The sequence below is a fragment of the Hipposideros armiger genome, unplaced genomic scaffold (assembly GCF_001890085.2).
Source record: "Hipposideros armiger isolate ML-2016 unplaced genomic scaffold, ASM189008v1 scaffold_668, whole genome shotgun sequence".
In the NCBI taxonomy this organism is placed as follows: domain Eukaryota; kingdom Metazoa; phylum Chordata; class Mammalia; order Chiroptera; family Hipposideridae; genus Hipposideros; species Hipposideros armiger.
In genome coordinates, this window is record NW_017732018.1 from 329,246 (window position 1) to 348,899 (window position 19,654).

The window sequence follows — 19,654 nt, forward strand, 5'->3', positions numbered from 1 at the left end:
AAAAGTATAATACTGTGAACAAAAGACTTCAAAGACAATGTATTTTCATTTTTTTCTTGCAATACAGTTTTTAAATTTTGTGACTAATTTTTCATGTTCCATTATGTGCTTTTTAACGTCCCTCTTTTATTTTTGTTAGTTTATCTTTTACAGCAAAATTACCTTACAGCCAGTTAGTTGTGTGGTGAAAACACTTGCAGCAAAGATGTTTGTGGCAAACATGCTTACAGAGAAAATACTGGATGTGGTGGGCAGCTGAGACGATGAACTGAAATCTTCTATGTATCTCTAAGTATCTAGCACTGTGCTATTATTAATTATATTAATAATATTATTAATTAATTGTGTCCCCCCTCCTGTGTACCATTGGAGTGCAACTGACACCCCTTGTAGGTCTGGGGAGCTCAGACCCACCAATATTTGGGGCCCACCTTCCCTTCCCTTTCCTTGATCACCCCATTTGCTGGGCTGGCCAACCTGGAGTTGTGGTTCAGCTCCTGGGAGATGTCATCCACCATGTCATTCTCGGAGGCCTCATGAGCCATGGCTTTGCAGAGCTTACAGGCCACCAGGGCCTTGGCCATGGCCTCCTCGCCGTGCTGCCAGAAGAACAGGGCCATCTTCTGCCGCTTCATCAGGACGGCCCACACCATCAGCTCGTGGAAAGGGAAAGGAAAGTGATTGATCTCAGGGTCATCCAAGTCAATGTCCACCTCTTCTTCACGCTTCTTGGTTGTCTTTCTTCCTCGCCTTAAGGGAACATCGTCCTGTAATTTCGGGGGAAAAAACATAAAGCGGGGAAGGTTAGAAATGAACTAATTAAATTCAATATACTGTTATTGTATATTTACTACTTATTGGCCCCACTCTGGTAGATACATAAATGAACTACAGGCATACCTCATTTTATGGTGCTTCACAGATGTTATGATTTGTACAAACTGAAGGCAAGACCCTCCATTAGCAAAACGATTATGACTTGCTTTACGGCAGTGGTCTGGAACTGAACCTGCAATATCTCTGAGGTGTATGCCTGTATCCCAGCTCAGCTCCAGTTCTAAAGGAACTCAAGCTCATACCAGCTTAACTTTCAAACAAATGAGAATAGCATAAGCACAGTCCTATAGGAACATGTCATTGTTATGCTTTAATTAAAAAAAAGCCAAAACCCACTATGTTTTAATGGGCCATTTTCTTCTTTTTCCTGTTGTCTGTTTTGTTTTTTTTCCCCTCTGCAAGTAGGGTTATTTATACTTCATGATGGACAGCACTGCTGTTTGCCCTCAGAGGGCAAGGACATCCTATACTTGCATTTGCATGTAGAACAATAACCACATGAACAAAAGATGGGAAACATAATATATCTTGAGTTTCATTAGAGGAGTTTGTGAAGTATTTCTGGCCTTTGGATCTGTTGCCATTTGTAAACACCCATGGATAGATTTTGCTTACTGGAATTCATATGCTTCCTTGGTTTTCAAGTTAGTGTTTCAAATAGGAGTTATTTCCTTGTTTGCAAAGCTAACGTAACCTCATGGTGAAAATTTCAAAGCTATTGTGCCCTGACCCCTCCACACCGGGAAAAAGTTCACTTTCTTATTTTAGAATCATGTGCTAAGGTATACCACTGAAAAGAACTTACATATATTTTAAAAATATATAACAAAGAGAATAAATACTTGACACTCATAATTTGAGCACTCACCTCCATTCCCAGTAGTTTCAAGGCTTTGGGCTGTTAAAAAATTTATGCACAAAGTTAGATAATTCTTTACACAGATGAAAAAAGAATCCTAGTATATCTCAAATAGGTAATGAGACAACTCTACAGTACCATATACCACTTTATTCATTTCACTAAATAAAATACCACAAGAAGAGCCTATTTATAGAAATTCTGAGAGAATTAGGGATTTAGTGATTTTGGTGAATCACAGAAAATCAGGACACTGGAAAGCCCTAAGGAGATTGCCCAAGGGTAGAGCCTGCAGGTTTATCAACCCTTTTGTGGACCAGACTTTCTTCTAGGTTCCTAGAACTATCCTGCTTGGCATCTCCATGACATCAAGCACTTGAGTGAGCAATGAAACAGTCAATCAAACCATGAGATGTTTCTCAAACTTCTGAAAGACCTCTATGACCTGGAGACTTGGGATATTACTCAGAAATACATGTTTAGATGTATTCCTGGTAGCCATCTCTCTATGCTGCTGTTCAGTAGAGCAAGAGTGAGTGTAGCCAGAAGGGCATGTGCTGATGGTGGTACAAGGCACTCAGTGGCATAGGGAGTCTCAGTACATACAGAAGTATCATTGGTCAGGCTAGTAATGTGCAAAGTAGGCACAGACCGAGATGGAGAGAGGAGGCAAACTCAGCAAACTATAGAGCTTGATTTATATTTAACAGGGGAGATACAAAATTACATCTCAGGGGTCAGGAATTCCAATTCTATGTTTTAAGTATTACAGAATGGCTGGGTGCCAGTTCTCCAAATTTTATTTGACCATTCAAGTAGAAATAGCTTGAAACTTATCTTTCTCCCTTTCTTTTAGCCTCTATGATGACCGCCCATGTGAAATTTGTGATTTTGAAAAAATGTATACTTTGTGGTGTCTTCAAAGTTATCTTCCAGCACCACAAAATACTTTTCTCATCAGAAGATGAGCTCTGGTAAAAATAAAAATCGTGCCCACCACCAGCTAGAGTAGCAGTTCTCAAAATGTTGTCTGTGGACCATGTGACCCTTTCAACAAATCTTTCCTGAGACCCTTCCAGGGGTCTGTGAAGTCAAAGCTATTTTCATAATAATACCAAGATGTTACTGTATTAATATTTGCACTGATGGGTACCTTAGCAAGAATGAAGGCGGTGGTACCAAACTTTACTAGTAGTTGTCATTAGACTCCATTGTTACACACTTGAAGTTAAAAAAAGAACAAAACAAAGCAGTTTCACTTAAGAATGTCCTTGATAAGACCTAAAAAATTATTAACTTTATCAAATCTCTATCCTTGCTAGTAAAAAATGTCTTTTTACCATTCTGAGGGATGAAATGGAATGTATGCAATAAAGAACTTCTGCTATATACTGAACTATAATGGGTTATCCTCAGGAAAAACACTTATGGGATTATTTGGACTGAATTATGGCCATGTTGTTTTGTGGACTATCTACTTGGTGGAACAACTACAGACAACTGTGGTTATTTAGATTTGGATATTTGGCAGACATGTTGGAGATGAACAAAGTAGGACTGTCCTTTCAAGGACAACAACTGACAGTATTGGTTAACAAAATTCAATGACAAAACTCAAACTTTCAAGCAAAAATTAGAATCTTGGAAAACTTGTCTTCTATCACCCCTTGACCCTGACAGTTTTTTAGTACCTAAAGACTTTTCTAATGAGATTGGAGGTGGTATTAACGAATGCAAGTTTTTGAAACTGTATAATGAAATATGTCAACAATCACATCTGCATAACTCAACAAACCAATATTTTACAATGACCAATCTATGATGTTACAAGATCCGTACAAAGTACAGGATAGACCAATGGATTTCAATGTAACAGAGTATGAACTGTTCATTGACATCATTTCAGATTTTATGTTGCAACAAATCTTCAAGAAATTGCCACTTGTTGAATATTGATGTAGTATCAAAAAGTAATATCTACAATCACTGTAAAGGTTGTTAAAATACTCCTTCCTTTGATTAATTTGCCATCTTTGTCACACATCTGTGTGAGGTCAAATTTTCTTCATATATTTCAACCAAAACATCTTGCAATAGATTTGAGTACAGAAGTAGACATGACAATCTAGCTGTCTTCTACTAAGCCATACATTACAGAAATTTGCAGAAAAATAAAAAAATATAAAACAATGCTATTCACTAATTTTTGTTTATAAAACATATTTGTTTTTCATATACATGGTATCTATGATAACACGTAATAAATGGGCTACTTATGGCTATCTTAAAATGAATTAATAAATATTTTTTAAAGTCTCAATTTTAATTTCCAATATGATAAATATTGATAGAACTCACATAGGTAAAAACTTTTTAGAGTCTTCAATAATTTTTAAATGTATAAATAGCTCTCAAGACCAAAAACCTTGAAAATTGCTGACGTAGATAATAATTTGAATTTCATTGCTATTCTCTGATCATTAAAGCTCACTCTCACGGCCAGTGTCTGATCTGAATTGGACCTAGTGAGGATAAGAAAGGAGTGGAGCGCCCAATGCATATCTTTTCTTTTCTTTTTTTCTTATTTTTCAAGGGATTTGATGGTGGAGGGAAGAAGCGGTGGGGCAGTCGCCTTCTCATCTGATCTCCCACTTGGAAAGAAGGAAGCCACACCCCAAGTTTGTCACACCCTATTCCTACCCAGAGTCCAGGAAATGGAATTTGCTGCAAGCCTCACCCTCTTGGGGCCAAAGAGATTGTGGTAGAGTGTCCGGAAGCGCTTGCGCGTGTAGTTGCAACGATAAGCACCGCCCATCAGGTACTCGATCACCAGGCCGATGTCAATCAGGCTGATTCTGTAGTCTGGGGGCAGGTTCCCCTATCAGGGAAAAACAACACAAACAAACAAATCCAAAAGACAGCGTGATTTACTAGGGATTCTATTCCGTGTGTTCTGTAACTATTTTAGAGTAAAAAAATATAATTAAAAAAAGAAACATATGAATGTATTATTATGCTGGTTAATTAATTCACCTTAAAATAGATCCAACCGAAACCTGGATATTCTCGCTTGGAAAGAAGACATAAGTTAAATAAGAAGATGCAGTAATCGTCGGCAATAACAGAAAATCAAAATATTTATTCAAGTCTTCAGCTGGGGAGAAAAAAACACCAGGGTAGCAGAAAGAAACACAAGGCTAGACATGGCAAATGCTATCGCTCCCAGACACTAGGAACTCGGTTCCCCAGATGTCCCTGGGGGTCCCCCTCGCCGCCCTGTCGCTGACCCAGGCCTGATGCTGCCCTCTTGCTGATCATTTATTTCTTCACACTCACTAAACGAAGACTCCTTCTAGAAGGTGATTGTTATTACCAGAGCCTGTGGGATATGCTTAGAGCTCAGATCTCCTTTAATACCAAGTCTCCCCTAACAATGAAAATTTGGCACTTTTTCATAAAGGGAGCGCAGGATGGATGTCAGGGTGAAGTCACTTATGAACATCCCTTGTGATGAAAGGGAAAGCAGGGAGGAATAACCTTATATTTTTAATTGTTTTATTTATCTTTGTATTCCCAGTGCCTTTTATAATGCCTGGGCATGATAGGCATTCAAAATGATTTTTCTGTTGAAAATGTGAATGAGTAAAACAGCAACTGATGTGGTTGGGATAAAGGCTCAGTTTGGGTTTTTATTAGTATTATATTCTCAGCAACAGTACTAACTAGCCATAGTCAATGAGTCGTTCCTGTTTGGGACAGCCTCAGTTTACTGCAGAAATTTTACTTGAAAAATGTGTATTGCTGTATCCGTATTCTCAATGGATAGAAATAAATGGATAGCAACTGATGCACCAAGCCCATGTGTACCAGTGGGCTGGGGCATCCGGACACTTCAACTTCCTTGCTGCCCCTACACTTAGTTTTCAGCCCACCCATTGGGTTGGGGCACAAGGCAGTCTTGGGGACCTAATTTGAGTGGGCTGAGCAAAATGGGACTGTGTGAAGTGTGTCATACATGAAGTGGAAGCACTTTGAGACATAGAATCCCTCTGATCCTTGCCCTTGGCCCATCAGAACCCAATCTGAAATCCATTTCATCAAGCTGAATTGTCCCTTCCCATAAATGGTCTCTCCTCTCCTCTCCATCTTTCTCAGAATTTTGGAATCTCTTTTGTTTGAAGATTATCTCATCAATCTAATCACCAAATTAAGCCATCCTCAGGCTATCAAGAAAGCCCAATTGTCTGACTTCTTTATGCGAAGCCTGGACAAAATATTAAAAAGGGAACTGAGAGATGGTTTTACTTTAAGATTGTAACTTTTTAGGTATTGCCCTTTCCATAAACATTAAATTGAATTTGAAAATATTACCCATGCAACCACTTTTCTGCATTTTTTGGGGACAGGTTAACAAGGCTACAGTTTCTGTATGGTCTGGCTCTAAAAGATGGTTGAGCAAGCCTGTTACTTTAAGAGTAGAGGAGCCCCAGAGCCTGGACACATGTGGGTCAGCTTCATCTCACATGCATTTGGCTCCCATAGGATGACCCCCAGAGAAGGCCCCCCTAATCTCTGTTATCCTCTGTCCCTGGCACTGTGAGGGAGGCAGGGTAGGGAACACAGCTATGAGTGAACTGCCCTGGGCTTCTGTCTATCCTTCACATATCAGCCACTTTCCCTCAAGGCATCAGTGCTCTTGTAGGAAAAAGGGTTGCACTTCATGGCCTCTATGGTCTGTAATGCTCAAGTACCAGGTTTCGGAAAAATCCCCAAAGGATTTATTGTGATGCTATTGAAAGGCAATCATGGCAAGTCTATGAATTTGTGCCTATTTTTAACCCTGTAATGATTTTGTATATTTAAAATGTGGGTAATAGTGAGCCTAGCACATATATATATATATATATATATATATATATATATTTGAGAAACCTATGTGTAAGCATTGATTTGAATTCTAAGAAAAAGAACCAATGTTTCCTGAAGACTAATACTGAGTGGCAATATTGATACATTTGAGGTGTCTGTAAGAGTGGGGGTTGCCTGGAAAGTGATACTAGTAAAATTCAAAACGAATAAAAATTTAAGAGGAGCAAATAAAACATTTTTTGCAAATGAGATTATTCATAAAGGGCTATTAGGTTTATAGACTACCAAAGAAGGTGCTGGAATCTTCTTTTTCTAGAACCTTCTAATATAAACCTTGATTATTTCAGAGTGATTTACATATATATGAATGATCTGATCTGAAGCAGGAAAAAGGATTCTGGGACTATCCTGGTTTCTCCCAGCTTTCAGTGAAGGCCAGAAAGGAACTAGCCTGCATTCTGTTTGACCACAAGGGAGTGATGTTCACGTAACTGAAGCCAATGAGAGTTCCACCCTTACCAGCGTTTACCTGCTTGTTCTATTTATGTAATAAGGAGACCTAAATGAACACAGAGCAGATTGGAGGATTTGGGGATAAGGAGAGAATCAGATGCTTTTGTTGAAGTGACATCCGGAGGAGGGAAAGCTTATTTTACCAAGTAATGTGTTTGAATTCAGTCTGCAAGCCTGGTTACAGCTGTTTCTTTCCAGAGTCTTTTGCTAACAGAGACATTAAGGGAAGTTAGTTTCACAATTTTTACTAGGAAGAGGGGAAACCTTTTGGGGAAGAAGAAATAGATTTCATAAAGTGAATAAAACTGGATACAATTGAGTCCCCTTGCGATTACTGTGTCCTGGGTGAACTCTGAAAGGGATGGCAGCATGGGAGTCTGTGTGAGGGGCTGGGCTGATGGCCTAGACCACCTGTGACCTGCGGATGTCACAGATGTACAGAGAACAGCCAGACGTAGGACCCCACGGTGGAAACAGCACTAGGCTGGGCTGTGGTCCTGGTTCTGTCCCACGTGACCCTGGACAGATCACATCCTTTCTCTCTACCACAGTTTACACTTTGAAAACAGGCAGTTTGGACACACTTATATCTAAGGTCTTATCTACATCAAAAGGTCCAATTGTCTGACCACTACCTGGCAGGCTGCTCTTCTTTGCTGCCAGGTCACTTGGAAAAGACCCTTGCCCAGAGCTTTCAGAGTTGATGTAAGTTTTATGAATTCCCTGAAGTTTGGTTAGTGGAGCTGGGGGCTCAGAGACAAGGGTTGGTAAAAGGGATCGATGGGGATGGGGTTGTGCTCATCACATACACCCCCCCTGGACAAAGCAGAGAAAGTGATGGCACCTCATACACCACAAGTAATGTCCAAAAACCTTCTGGAGGAGTCTTCCTTTGCTTGGGTCCTTTTTAAATAAGAAATCAACAAGAATACTAGAGTAACATTCCTGCTTGCTGTTTCTGTTATTCTCCCCTTGCCTTTTTGGTAATTACTTTGGTAATTGGTAAAGCCTGAACACTTAGTTCCCATTTAATGACTTAAGAACACATGACGAGCCACGTGATTTAAGTAATTTGATCCACAGAATAAATCAGAAGCTTGGGTCTATGGGTAGTTAAAATTTGACAATTTGAAAATGTTGTCTTCTTTTTTTCATGCTATGAACTACTACTTTGAAGCTAAAATTTAATCCATGCCATGCCTAAGGATGACTTATTTAAAAGAATAGTTTAAATTCACTTATTAGACCGTCTCTTCTAAATGCACTCTGTTTTTCAGATGCCAGCTTGTGATATAACTATCAGATTTCAGCAGTTAAGGACATACTTTTTTTTTTCCTGGAAATTTATAATAAGTTTTCAAAACGAGATTATTTCCTTCTGTGTATGTAAGGTGTAAAATGATAGCTGGTTGTCAAGTTTGCCAAGAAAGAGTGGGGAAAAGGCTATTCTGGTCAAAGTTTATGAAAAAAAGGACATTCCCCGAATCTTTGGCATGGTAGTAGACTGAGCAACCGATCTTTTAAAATATAAGAATACTTTTGTAAATTTGCATGAATTTAGTAGCTATTATGTATCTACTAAATACGTATTATGAAAATGTCCTTTCTTTACCCAAAGTGTGTCTGAAATGCTTTTTTGTTTTCATTATGCAAAGCTCTGGGTCTTGATTCTCATGTGAATGAATTTTAAACTATCATAATTTCACCACAACTTCTATATAATACTTAAATATCATCCTCCTTTGGTGGGGAGGGATCATGTAGGTAATCTGAAGAATTAGCACATTTAAGAAAAACTACTAATTTAAAACATACAGAGGCACAAATTGAGCAGACAGTTAGCTACTAAAATGACAAGTTAGATTTCACGAACAAGCAGACAGACTCAGAGTACTCTGGTTTAATAAGAGAGCATTGGAACATCCAATGGATTTATGCAGAAAACAGCTCAGGGAATTGGGTTGGCTTATATCACTTAAAGTTTCTGATTGATGCTGAATATCAACTCTTTATTTCATTGCCGCTAGATTGCTCCCTTGATAAAAATAATTTGAGAGTTTGAAACTAGCTTGGGAGCAATTCTTGTTCAGTTCTGTTATTTCAAAGGCTAGTTGGACTTGGAGATGTCATGCTGGTTAACTTTCGATGGTCTGATAATTCCTAAATGCATTCCCTGGGTTCGTAAGAGTTACTTACATATCAAATACAGACATATTATCAAACACTATATTTAATGTCCAGAACCGTCTTTGTAGCTTATGAACAGCATTTTGTACTGGGGCTTAACACTCACTGGTTAATTTTTTGCTACTTAGATTAAATCAGCTAATATGTACATAAAGTTCTATAATCACAAAGCACAAAGCACATGCTAATTATTATGTTCCTCAATTTTGAAAATTGCTTAAATTGTCCAAGATTTTCTTAGCATTTTAGACCTAGTGTTTTTTAGACTTTGAGTATCTTATTGGAAGACATCTGAAACCATCTAAGAAGATGTGCGCCAATATTAATTTATCTACCATTCACTTTTTAAAAACTCACAAATAAAATTACCCCTGATTTTAAGCTCCCTTATTGCATATAACATAAAATGCAGACATTTCCAGCTCATTTGGCCACCACTGCTATTTGTTCTTGCTCTCCATTAGTCAAATGTTCACCGTTATCACAGAAATAAATGGAGTCTGCATTTCCTGCTCCTATTTGTTCCCAAGGGAAGAAACTCAACATAGGCTTTCTTGTTCTCCGCACCATATTGGCAGTCCCTATTCCCAAATAAAAGGATAAATTGTTCCTAAGCCAGTTCAGCACTATCCTGGGTGATTTGTTACCATTCTTTTTCCAGTTACTAAATTCGTAAGTAAATGAACCCTTATGTAACTATATTCTTGTTCCGCTGTTTAAATCGCACTTAAAAGAAAAATAAAACTGCTTCTAACTAACATCCCTTCCTCTCCAATTCTTACCACCCTGTTCTTTCTTATGAGTTATTCTTTTTGAGACACATCTTTAGCTATGAAGTTAAAAAGAAAAAACTTGTACCTTAGAAACACCCTGCATGTCTTTTAATATAAGTGATGCGAGCGAATGTAAGAGGCAGCTAATGGGATTTCAGAAAAGAGAAAACGACATTGCAAAGCAGAGGAAGAAAACCTGACAGGAGAGATCTTGATCATTTATACTCAGTAAAATCTAACTGCAAAAACCCTTTGAAAATCAGACAAGGCATTGAGAACCTGAGTGATGGAGGTGGATGAGTGACTTTATTTGAAAGTTTGGATTGGCTGATGGCTGGGACTGAGGAACAAAGACACAGATGTCTCCTCAGAGAAACTCACAATCCCTTCAGTGACACAGAATAGCTTCAGGGAAGGGGGATGATATCTCATTATTTTGGAAAAACTCAAGACATTTTATCGAACATGAACAATAAATGTCTTGGCCAAGAATACACATTGGATGTGTACACTTAGTCTTCTGAGATACTTTGCCCTTTTTAGTTTCCAGGCAATTTTGAGCCAGGGTAAATGAAACAAAATTGGAAGACTTGAGGAAAAGAGAAATGGGTTTATTGAGGGCAGGTATGCTTCTGACTTGAAATGGGGCAGACCAAGGAAAGGTGAGGTCTTGGCAAAATGGTTGTTGGGTTGGATCTACACATCGCATAGCATCTGTCTCCCTGGCTTTGAAAGAACTACATGCTTCACTCACTCACACGGGTGAAAAAGGGCCAGAGGGTTAATAGGTACATTATAAGCAGTCCCAGGATCTTTGTTGGTTTTTTGAAGGAAAAATTAAAAAGGACACCTAAAGGTCAGTTCTGGCCAACAGAGCCCTATGACATGAAGGAATTGTACTCTATTTGTGACCTTACCTTGTAGCTTTCGTTATGTCCTATGGACTTGGGTGAAGAATTGCTATAAACGGGTAGGTGGGTATACCTGTGTGTGTGTATGCATGTGTGCGAGGTGGGAGAAGTGGCACCATCTATTTCGTCCTTTGGAGTTAAAGCATCGCTTTCTGGGAACACTGTCTAAGACTCAGAACCAAAGCTACCTCTGAAAAAGGCTGTGTGGGGCAAAGGAGCAAGCAGCGGGCTAAGTTTAAATGTAACCTCCCTGTGCCTCGCCCTTCTCATTGCTACATGGGAATAGCACTATATAATAACAAAATAATAATAATAAAATAAAAGTTTTAGTCCACAGAATTGTTGTAAAGATGAAATGAGCTAAGATACAGAGACAGCTTAGATTGTGTCATGCACCTAGTCATCACTAAATCTTAAGTATTGTTATGTTATTATTATTAATCAGGGGCTCTGAGTTCTAATCCTAGCTCTTCACTAACCACTTAATACCGTTCTCACCTCCTTGCATTTCAGCCCCCTCATCTGTAAAATGGGAGCAAATCTACCGGACCGAAACTTACTGGCTTCCCCCGACCCCCACATCGAATTAGGTAATGAATGTGAAAAAATATATTGGAAAAAATAAAGTGTTAGGAGAACGGAGTGCATATATGTGTTTGAGTCCCTGTTGTCCTGAGACTTGTTGAGCTACGTTTACTACACTCTGTGTCATGCTAGAAGTGACAGTGATACATTGCATCCAATGCTAGTCACTGAAGATACCTCTTATGGTCAGCTGGACAGCCTGGGAACTGACTCCCCAAACAGTGAGGGGCATATGGAAAAATACAAGTAATGGCATAAATCCACACAGCATGGGGAAAAGCCTAGAGTCCCACTATCCAAAAGCACTATGCCTGGTGAAAGCATTTAAAACCACAGAGACTGGAGATAAAACCACAGCTGCATCGTAAGCAGAAATGTCAGAGTTAAAAGACACACACACACACACACACACACACACACACACACACACACACACACACACACGATGTCCTGCAATGAGGGGTCTGGCAAAGACAGGAATACTCCGGCAGCTCATGCAATGCAAAACAGGTGCTTTCTAATCACAGGAAGCATTCACAACAGGGCCTCCGACCTGCAGTCGAGAGGGTTCTTACCTTTTTGACATCCCTGACCAAGTGGTACAATGTGTTTGAGGGCCCGTGTCTCTGAAAACAATAAAGAAGAATCAAATGGTTTTGCTAGTCAGGGGCTCTCGCTGGCAAGGCAGGAAGGATCTGGAAGGGAGGATCTGACTGGCGGAGGGGCCTTGTTGTATTTGCTCAGTCTTTTCTAAACACCTGGCAGAGGTTTGGATGGTGGTTGCTCAAGAAAAAGCATTTTGAGGTTCTAGGTTCAAACTTTATAAAGGAAGCCATCAACTCTTTTGACAGCTGGGCCAAAACATCATTTAAGGGGCTAGTTTTGAAGCAGGTCGGGGGGAGACAAAGGTGCCAATTTACCGCTTTGGAAATATACTTTGGCATATTGCCAATCGCAACTTGTTTATTACCCATAATGAATGAGAAACTAGCTAAAGCAGAGGTTGGCAAGCTTCTTCTGTAAATACCCAGATAGTCAACATTTTAGACTTTGTGGGCTATACAGTCTTTGCGGCAACTGTTTAACTCCTCCGTTGTATGAAAGCAGCTAGAGACAATACCTAAACAAATGAGCTTGCCTATATTTCAGTGAAACTTTATTTGTGAACACAAAAACTAAAATTTCATAATTTAATATGTCACAAAATATCATTCTTTTGATTTTTTTTCAACCATTGAAAAATGTAAAAGGTCATTCTTAGTCTTGCGGGCCATATAAAAACAGGCAGTCAGCTTGATTTGGTTGTTGGGTGGTAGTTTGCTAAATTCTGGTTTAAAGAAAAAGCCACAGGTAATTTGGGAAAAAGAGAGGCTTGGGAAAAAGATGTATGTTTGCTTAAGGTAAGAATAAAACAGAATTGTTTGCCACATAATTGTTTTTCAGGAATAGGAACGCTAGATAAAATATAGGATGCCCCGTTAAGTTTGAATTTCAGATGGACAATGAATAATTTCTCATATAAGTATGTCCCATGCAATATTTGGGACACACTTATACTAAAAATTATTGCTTATCTGAAATTCAAATTTAAATGGGGATCCTGTATTTTTATTTGCTAAATAAAATAATCGGAAGATCTCAAACAGTGATGACAAATCCTTAAAGACACATTCAAGGACAGACAGTCCCTGAGTGCTGCCTGCACTCCCTGCCTGTTCATGCAGAGATACTTATCAGAACTCTTTTTCCACGGAGGGATGCAGGATTGTGTAGGGATTAAGCATGCGGGCTCTGGAGTCAGAATGCCTGGCTCCAAGCATGGCTCGGCTTGGTACCAGCTGTGACCATGGGCAAGCTACTTAACTGTGACTCAGTAGTACCATCTCTAAAATGAGGATAACCATACCACTCATCTGATACGGTTGTTGGGAAGATTAAAAGATGAAACGTTTATAAAGCTACTAAAGGCGTGCTTAGCACTTAAAATACATTAGCTGTTATTATTACTGAGGCCATTCACTATACCATAGCCCTTATCAACAGGGCACTCCAGGAAAACACCACCAGTTGATTGGAGTGCTGAAATCTATTGGACTTTCTCCATCTAGAACGTTCCTACTTACTTCTTTCCAATTATTGGAATAAGTCACTCTACTTTCTTGGTTCTCTAAGTGATATGCAAGTCACTCAACTCCATGTTTTATTTTTTTATGTTACTAAAAACCCACTCTTCTTTTCTCCCCCAGACTTACTGAGATACACTTCACACATAACATTGTGTAAGTTTAAGGTATACAATGTGATGATTTGATACTTGTATATATTGTGAGATGTTTGTCACAAGGTTACACAGCACATCCTTCACCTCATATAATTACTATTTCATTGTTGTTATGGCAAGAACATTAGAGCTCTACTCTCATAGCAACTTTCAAGTATACAATACAGTATTGTTAAATAAAGTCTCCATGTTGTACTGTAGATCCCTGGAACTCACTCATAACTGAAAGCTTGTACCTTTTGGCCAATATCTCCCCATTTTCACCACCCCTCAACCCCCAATTTTTTGAGGAACTTCTACAGTGTTTTTGTTTGTTTGTTTGTTTTTTAATATTTGGCTCCCTTGTCAATTACTAGTTAGTTGACCAATATATGCACAGGTTTATTGCTGGGCTCTCAATTCTGATCCATGGGTCTATGTGTCTGTTTTTATGGCAACACCTTATGTTTTGATTACTACAGCTTTGTGTGAAATCAGCAAGTATGATGCTGCCATCATTGTTCTTCTTTCTCAAGGTTGTTTGGGCTATTCAGGATCTTTTGTGGTTTCAAATTTTAGATTGTTTTTTTCTGTTTCTGTGAAAAATGTCATTGGAATTTTAAAGGGATTATACTGAATCTACAGATGGCTTTGGGTAGTATGGACCCTTTAACAATATTAACACTTCTAATCCAAGAACATGTGATATCTTTCCATTTATTTGGGTCTTCTTCAATTTCTTTCATCAGTGTCTTATAGTTTTTGGCATATAGGTATTCATTTCTTTGGTTAAATTTATTCCTAAGTAATTTATTGTTTTTGATGCTATTGTAAATGGGATAGTTTTCTTTATTTCTTTTTCAGATAATTCATAGTTAGTGTGTAGAAATGAAACTGAATTTTGAATGTCGGTTTTGTATCCTGAAATTTTGCTGAATTCATTTAGTTCTAACAGTTTTTGGGTGGAGTCTATAGAATTTTCTATGTATAAGATTATGTTATCAGCCAACAGAGACAATTTTACTTACTCCTTTCCAAATTGGATGTCTTTTATTATTTCTTTTTCTTGTCTAATTGCTCTGGCTGAGACTTCAAGTAGTATATTAAATAGGAGTGGTGAGAGTGGGCACCTGTGTCTTTTCTCTGGCTGATCTCAGAGGGAAAGCTTTCAACCTTTCACTACTGAGTGTGGGTTTGTCATATATGGCTTTTTTATGTTGAGGTGTGTTCCTTCTATACACAATGTGCTGACAGTTTTTACCACGAAAGGGTATTAAATTTTGTCAAATGCTTTTTCTGTATCTATAGATGTGATTATATGATTTTATCATTCATTCTATTATCGTGATGTATCACATTTATCAATTTGTAACATGTTGAACCACCCTTGTATCTAGAAATGAATCTAACTCCATCATGGTGCATAATCTTTTTAATGTGCTGTTAAATTTGCTTTGTCAGTATTTTTTTTTTAAATAATTTTTCCGTCTATATCTATCAGGGATATTGGCCTATATTTTTCTTTTCTTGTAGTATCCTTATCTGGCTTTGGAATCAGGTTAATGTCGACCTCATAACAATGAATTTGGGAGTGTTCCCTCCTCTTCAATTTTTTTAAGAGTTGGAAAAGAGTTGGGGTTAATTCTTTAAATGTTTTGTAAAATTCACCTGTGAAGCCACCTGTTCTTGGGCTTTTCTTTGTTGGGAGGTTTTTGATTACCGGGGTGATCACATTGTAAGGTGATCAACCTCCTTACCTGTTATTAATATGATCACTTTTTCTGTGTCTTTATGATTCAGACTTGGTGGGTTGTATGTTTCTAGGGATGTATCCATTTCTTCTATGGCTAATTGTTTATCTTTTTGTGGGGGTAGAAGGTTAGGCCTCCTACTCCATCCACCATTATGGTCCATTATTCTTACTGAAAGTCTCAGTATGCTGAACAACAACAATGAAATCTGCAGTGAAAACAGAAACCTGGAGCCACTCTACTAATCTGTTTTCTACTTCCAGCAGTAGGAATAAGATAGAAACAGGGTGGTACCATCTAACACCTATCACTGGCTGGGAATAGGTCAATAAACTCCATCTCATCTGTCCCACAGTGGGTGGTAGGACAGAGAAGCATTGTGACAAATAAGGGGAAGCAGAATCTCTGAGACTAGCTTTGCTTCAGTATTAGCTTCATTCTTAGGAATTTTGTGACTGTGAATAAACCAATATACTCTTTGCCCTCAGTTTTCTTATCTGTAAAATGGGAGAGAGCAATATTTACATTTTAAACTTCACTGGATTTTAGTGAGAATCGGCTCAGAGCCAATGCGCTTAACTCATTGAATACTTTCGAAAACTTCATAAATAGTAGTTTTTCTTACGATTACTCCTTGGTATCCCTAGTAAGTGAATTAACAAATCATTACAAAACAACAAAAAATGTTTTTGGATAACTCCAAATGAGGTGTTTTACATTTTATTCCATTATAGTGGGAAAGGAATGAATTTTATAGCTCTGAGGATAACAAGATGGTGCAGGATAGTTAATCGGTCTCCTTTGATGCTTGGAGTTAAATCAATCCTCCTCTGCTGATTGCCTCAACACTTGCTGGGCTTACAAGTAAACTATATTCTAATTTCTAGAGCCTCATGGTTTAGTGTAAGAATCTGAGAGGGTTACCTTTTGGTGATCGCATAACTTTCTGCCTTAGATGCTGACAACTGAGCAGTTAAAACAAGTGGAATCTTGGTGTGTGTTGTCTACACACATCTAAGGAAGCATTTGTAAAAAATGATTCATGCATTTGGAGGGGAGAGGGGAGACTCACAGGCATGTGGGGAGCAGGAGAAGGTAAAACAAAAAATGTAAAGAAAACAAAAAGTGCCTTAGCTTGGTCCTACCGTATTGTACAATTCCTCTAGTCTGGAGATGGTGAGAAAACGGTGCATGCTTACTCCATTCTCTATGAGTAATTTCACAAAATCCACTCTGTCCAAAACTAGGGCATCCAACATGGCTTGCTCCAGAGACCCCACCTGCAAATCAAGTCACTGAGTTAGTCTGCCCCAGGGTCTAGAGATGCAGTTTTTGTCATTTATTGCAATAGTTTAGAAATGGATGCCTTTGACATCTGGTAAACATTCAGCACATTCAAGAACATGCAAGACTGTTTTCAACTCCACTTTTGGGACAGTCATAATCGCTCCTGTGTTTTGGGGCCTGTCTTTGCAAATGGAATTCAAGGATTTCTAGGTCCAAAATTTATTCCCCCCTTGAAAAAAACTCCCTCTCTCTCTCTCTCTCTCTCTCTCTCTCTCTCTCATTGTTGGGAAGGTACAACGGTTTACAAAGCTTTTCTTCTCCCAGCTCTCTGACCAACCTTCTGCAATAGCAGTGAAGTACTAAAGTGGGTACTTTGCTGTACTTGTTTTCATCTTCCTTAGACTCAGAATCAGACCCTGGCTGACTTGAGAAGAGGAGCCCTAGTAAGCAGATTAGAAAGTAGGCAGTTCCATTTATTTTTTTAACTTAAGTAATAGTACCTTGCTTTCGTTTCATCCATTTCTACCCAGAGACCTAGCAATTATTTAGGTCCTTTGGTCTGTATACTAGGGTTTTATTTATTCCTGTCACAAAAATTTCCCATTGTCCAGGCTCTTTGACAAATGTTTCCACACTAGCAATCCACTAGCTGCACTAAACGCATTCGGGGGCTCCATCCTAGGCAGAAGCTCTCTGGGGAAAAGGAAGGGTTAAAAAAGCTCTGTACATGAGATTGTTTTTCAGTGATTCCAGGCACAGAAATCAAATTTCAGGGTGCTGGCTGCCTCCTGGGGATACACGCATCCATCACCCAATGGCGAATTTTCCAGATTTTTATTTTTGGGAGAGTCAGTTGAGGGAAACAAACCAAGAACAGTTATATAAAGTGTTGGTTCCCTCTGTGTTGTTCTGGGAATAGGAAGGACCTGTGCTTAGCAACCAGGACCAGATGGCCCCTGCATGGGGATCCTGCTAATTCTGCATCCTGAGGTGTCCCAGCCACACACCAGCATGAGGTGACACCACTTGAAAGCAGCGACCTCAAAGACAACCAGAAACAAACTGCTAATTCCAATCCTTCCCTAATTTTAATTAATACAACTTTGTCATATATATACATGACATTTGAAGGAAATGGCATCATTTGCTGCTGAAAATTGCTATCAAGGGCCACTCAGAGAGATAGAAATGTTTGGAACGTTTTATTGAGTTGTGCTTAGTTGTATGTTCCACTAGGTGGCAGTGATTTCCTAAATTATTTCCATCCTAAAGAAAAGGAAGCCATTTCTGAGCTGGTCTCAGAGGCTCCTTAAACAAATACCCTTGCCCAAGCAAGTGGGCTTTTCAGAGATGATGACGTATACTCTACCGGCCACTGTTGCCCATAAATAAAGATCTGGCTGCGAGCGATGTCGACTCTGTTCCAGGCTAAAGCCAAGCTCAGTTGGTCTGGGGCCGAGGCATTGGCTCCTGTGTACAATAGACAAGTGGGAGAAAATGGGAGAGAGAAAATGATCAGTTATTGCACCAAGGTGATCCACTTTATCACTCCCATCAATACCCCTCTTCCTGAAGAGTAGACTCAGTTGTACAGCAGGGTTTCTGAAACTTGGCACTATTGGTATTTTGGGCAGGATTATCCTTTATTGTGGGGGATTTCCTGTAATTGTAGAATATTTAGCAGCATCTCTGGACTCAACCCATTAGATGCCAACAGCACCTCTGTTCAAAGTCATGACAATTATAAACACCTCCAGGCATTGCCAAATTCCCCCAGGGATGAAAGAAGACAAAATTAGCCATAAAGAACCACGGCTCGACAATCTTTTATTTTTATTTTTATTTTTTAGTTGATATACAATATTATATTAGTTTCAGGTGTACAGTATAGCGATTCAACATTTTTATACCTTACAATGTGATCACCCCAATAATTCTAGTAATCACCTGTCACTGTGCAAACTTATCACACAGTATTATTGACTATACGCCCCTTCCCCTTTTTCACTCATCCCCCCACCCTCTCCCTTCTGGTAACCATCCCTTTGGTCTCTGTTTCTGTAAGTCTGCCTTTGTTTTGTTCGTTCATTTTTTTTTTAGATTCCACATATAAGCGAAACCATATAGTATTTGTCTTTCTCTGCCTGACTTACTTCACTTAGTATAATACCCTCTAGATGCATCCATGTTGTCACAAATAGCAAGATTTCATTCTTTTTTCATTGCTGCATAATATTACATTACATACCACAGCCTTATCCATTCATCTGTGGATGGACACCCAGGTTGCTTCCATGTCTTGGCTATTGTAAATAATGCTGCGTTGAACATAGGGGTGCACATATCTTTTCAAATTAGTGTTTTCGTTTTCTTCGGATTAATGCCCAGAAGTGGAATTGCTGGGTCCTATGGTCATTCTAGTCTTAATTTTTTGAGGAACCTCCATACTGTTTTCCATAGTGGCTGCACCGATTTACAATCTCACCAACAGTGCACCAGGGTTCCCTTTCCTCCACTCCTTACTGATATTTATTATTTGCTGACTTTTGGGTCATAACATCTGATTTTGGTGTCCACACACTGATGGATTCAGTATAAACCACACACTTGTAGTAAAATAATTAGTGTTTGGAATGATGGATATGAATTCAGTTTACACAGGGATTTTTTCATAAAAATATATTTCTTATCTCTTCAGGTAACAACAGAGACTGTAAACTCATACCAGGGTCACTGGCACAAACAAGTGGTAACAGGACCATGTCAAAATGCACTGTCATCAGCTTGAAGGAAAGAAAAGTGAAGGCTCCTTGGGGCTGCGT

At 38.9% G+C, this 19,654-nt stretch overlaps 1 protein-coding gene across 1 annotated transcript in view; it reads right to left on the reverse strand.

The window, feature by feature from the left end:
- Nucleotides 1-19,654, reverse strand: part of TRPM3 (transient receptor potential cation channel subfamily M member 3) — a 536,483-nt gene that overhangs the window by 101,905 nt on the left and 414,924 nt on the right. Inside the window, exons 10-16 of the mRNA XM_019626368.1 lie at nt 18,202-18,302; nt 16,691-16,825; nt 12,110-12,160; nt 4,730-4,765; nt 4,434-4,574; nt 1,706-1,735; nt 432-767 (exon numbers count right to left, since the gene is read on the reverse strand). Of these exons, the coding sequence (XP_019481913.1) occupies nt 432-767; nt 1,706-1,735; nt 4,434-4,574; nt 4,730-4,765; nt 12,110-12,160; nt 16,691-16,825; nt 18,202-18,302 (830 nt within the window). The remainder of the gene's footprint in view (nt 1-431; nt 768-1,705; nt 1,736-4,433; nt 4,575-4,729; nt 4,766-12,109; nt 12,161-16,690; nt 16,826-18,201; nt 18,303-19,654) is intronic.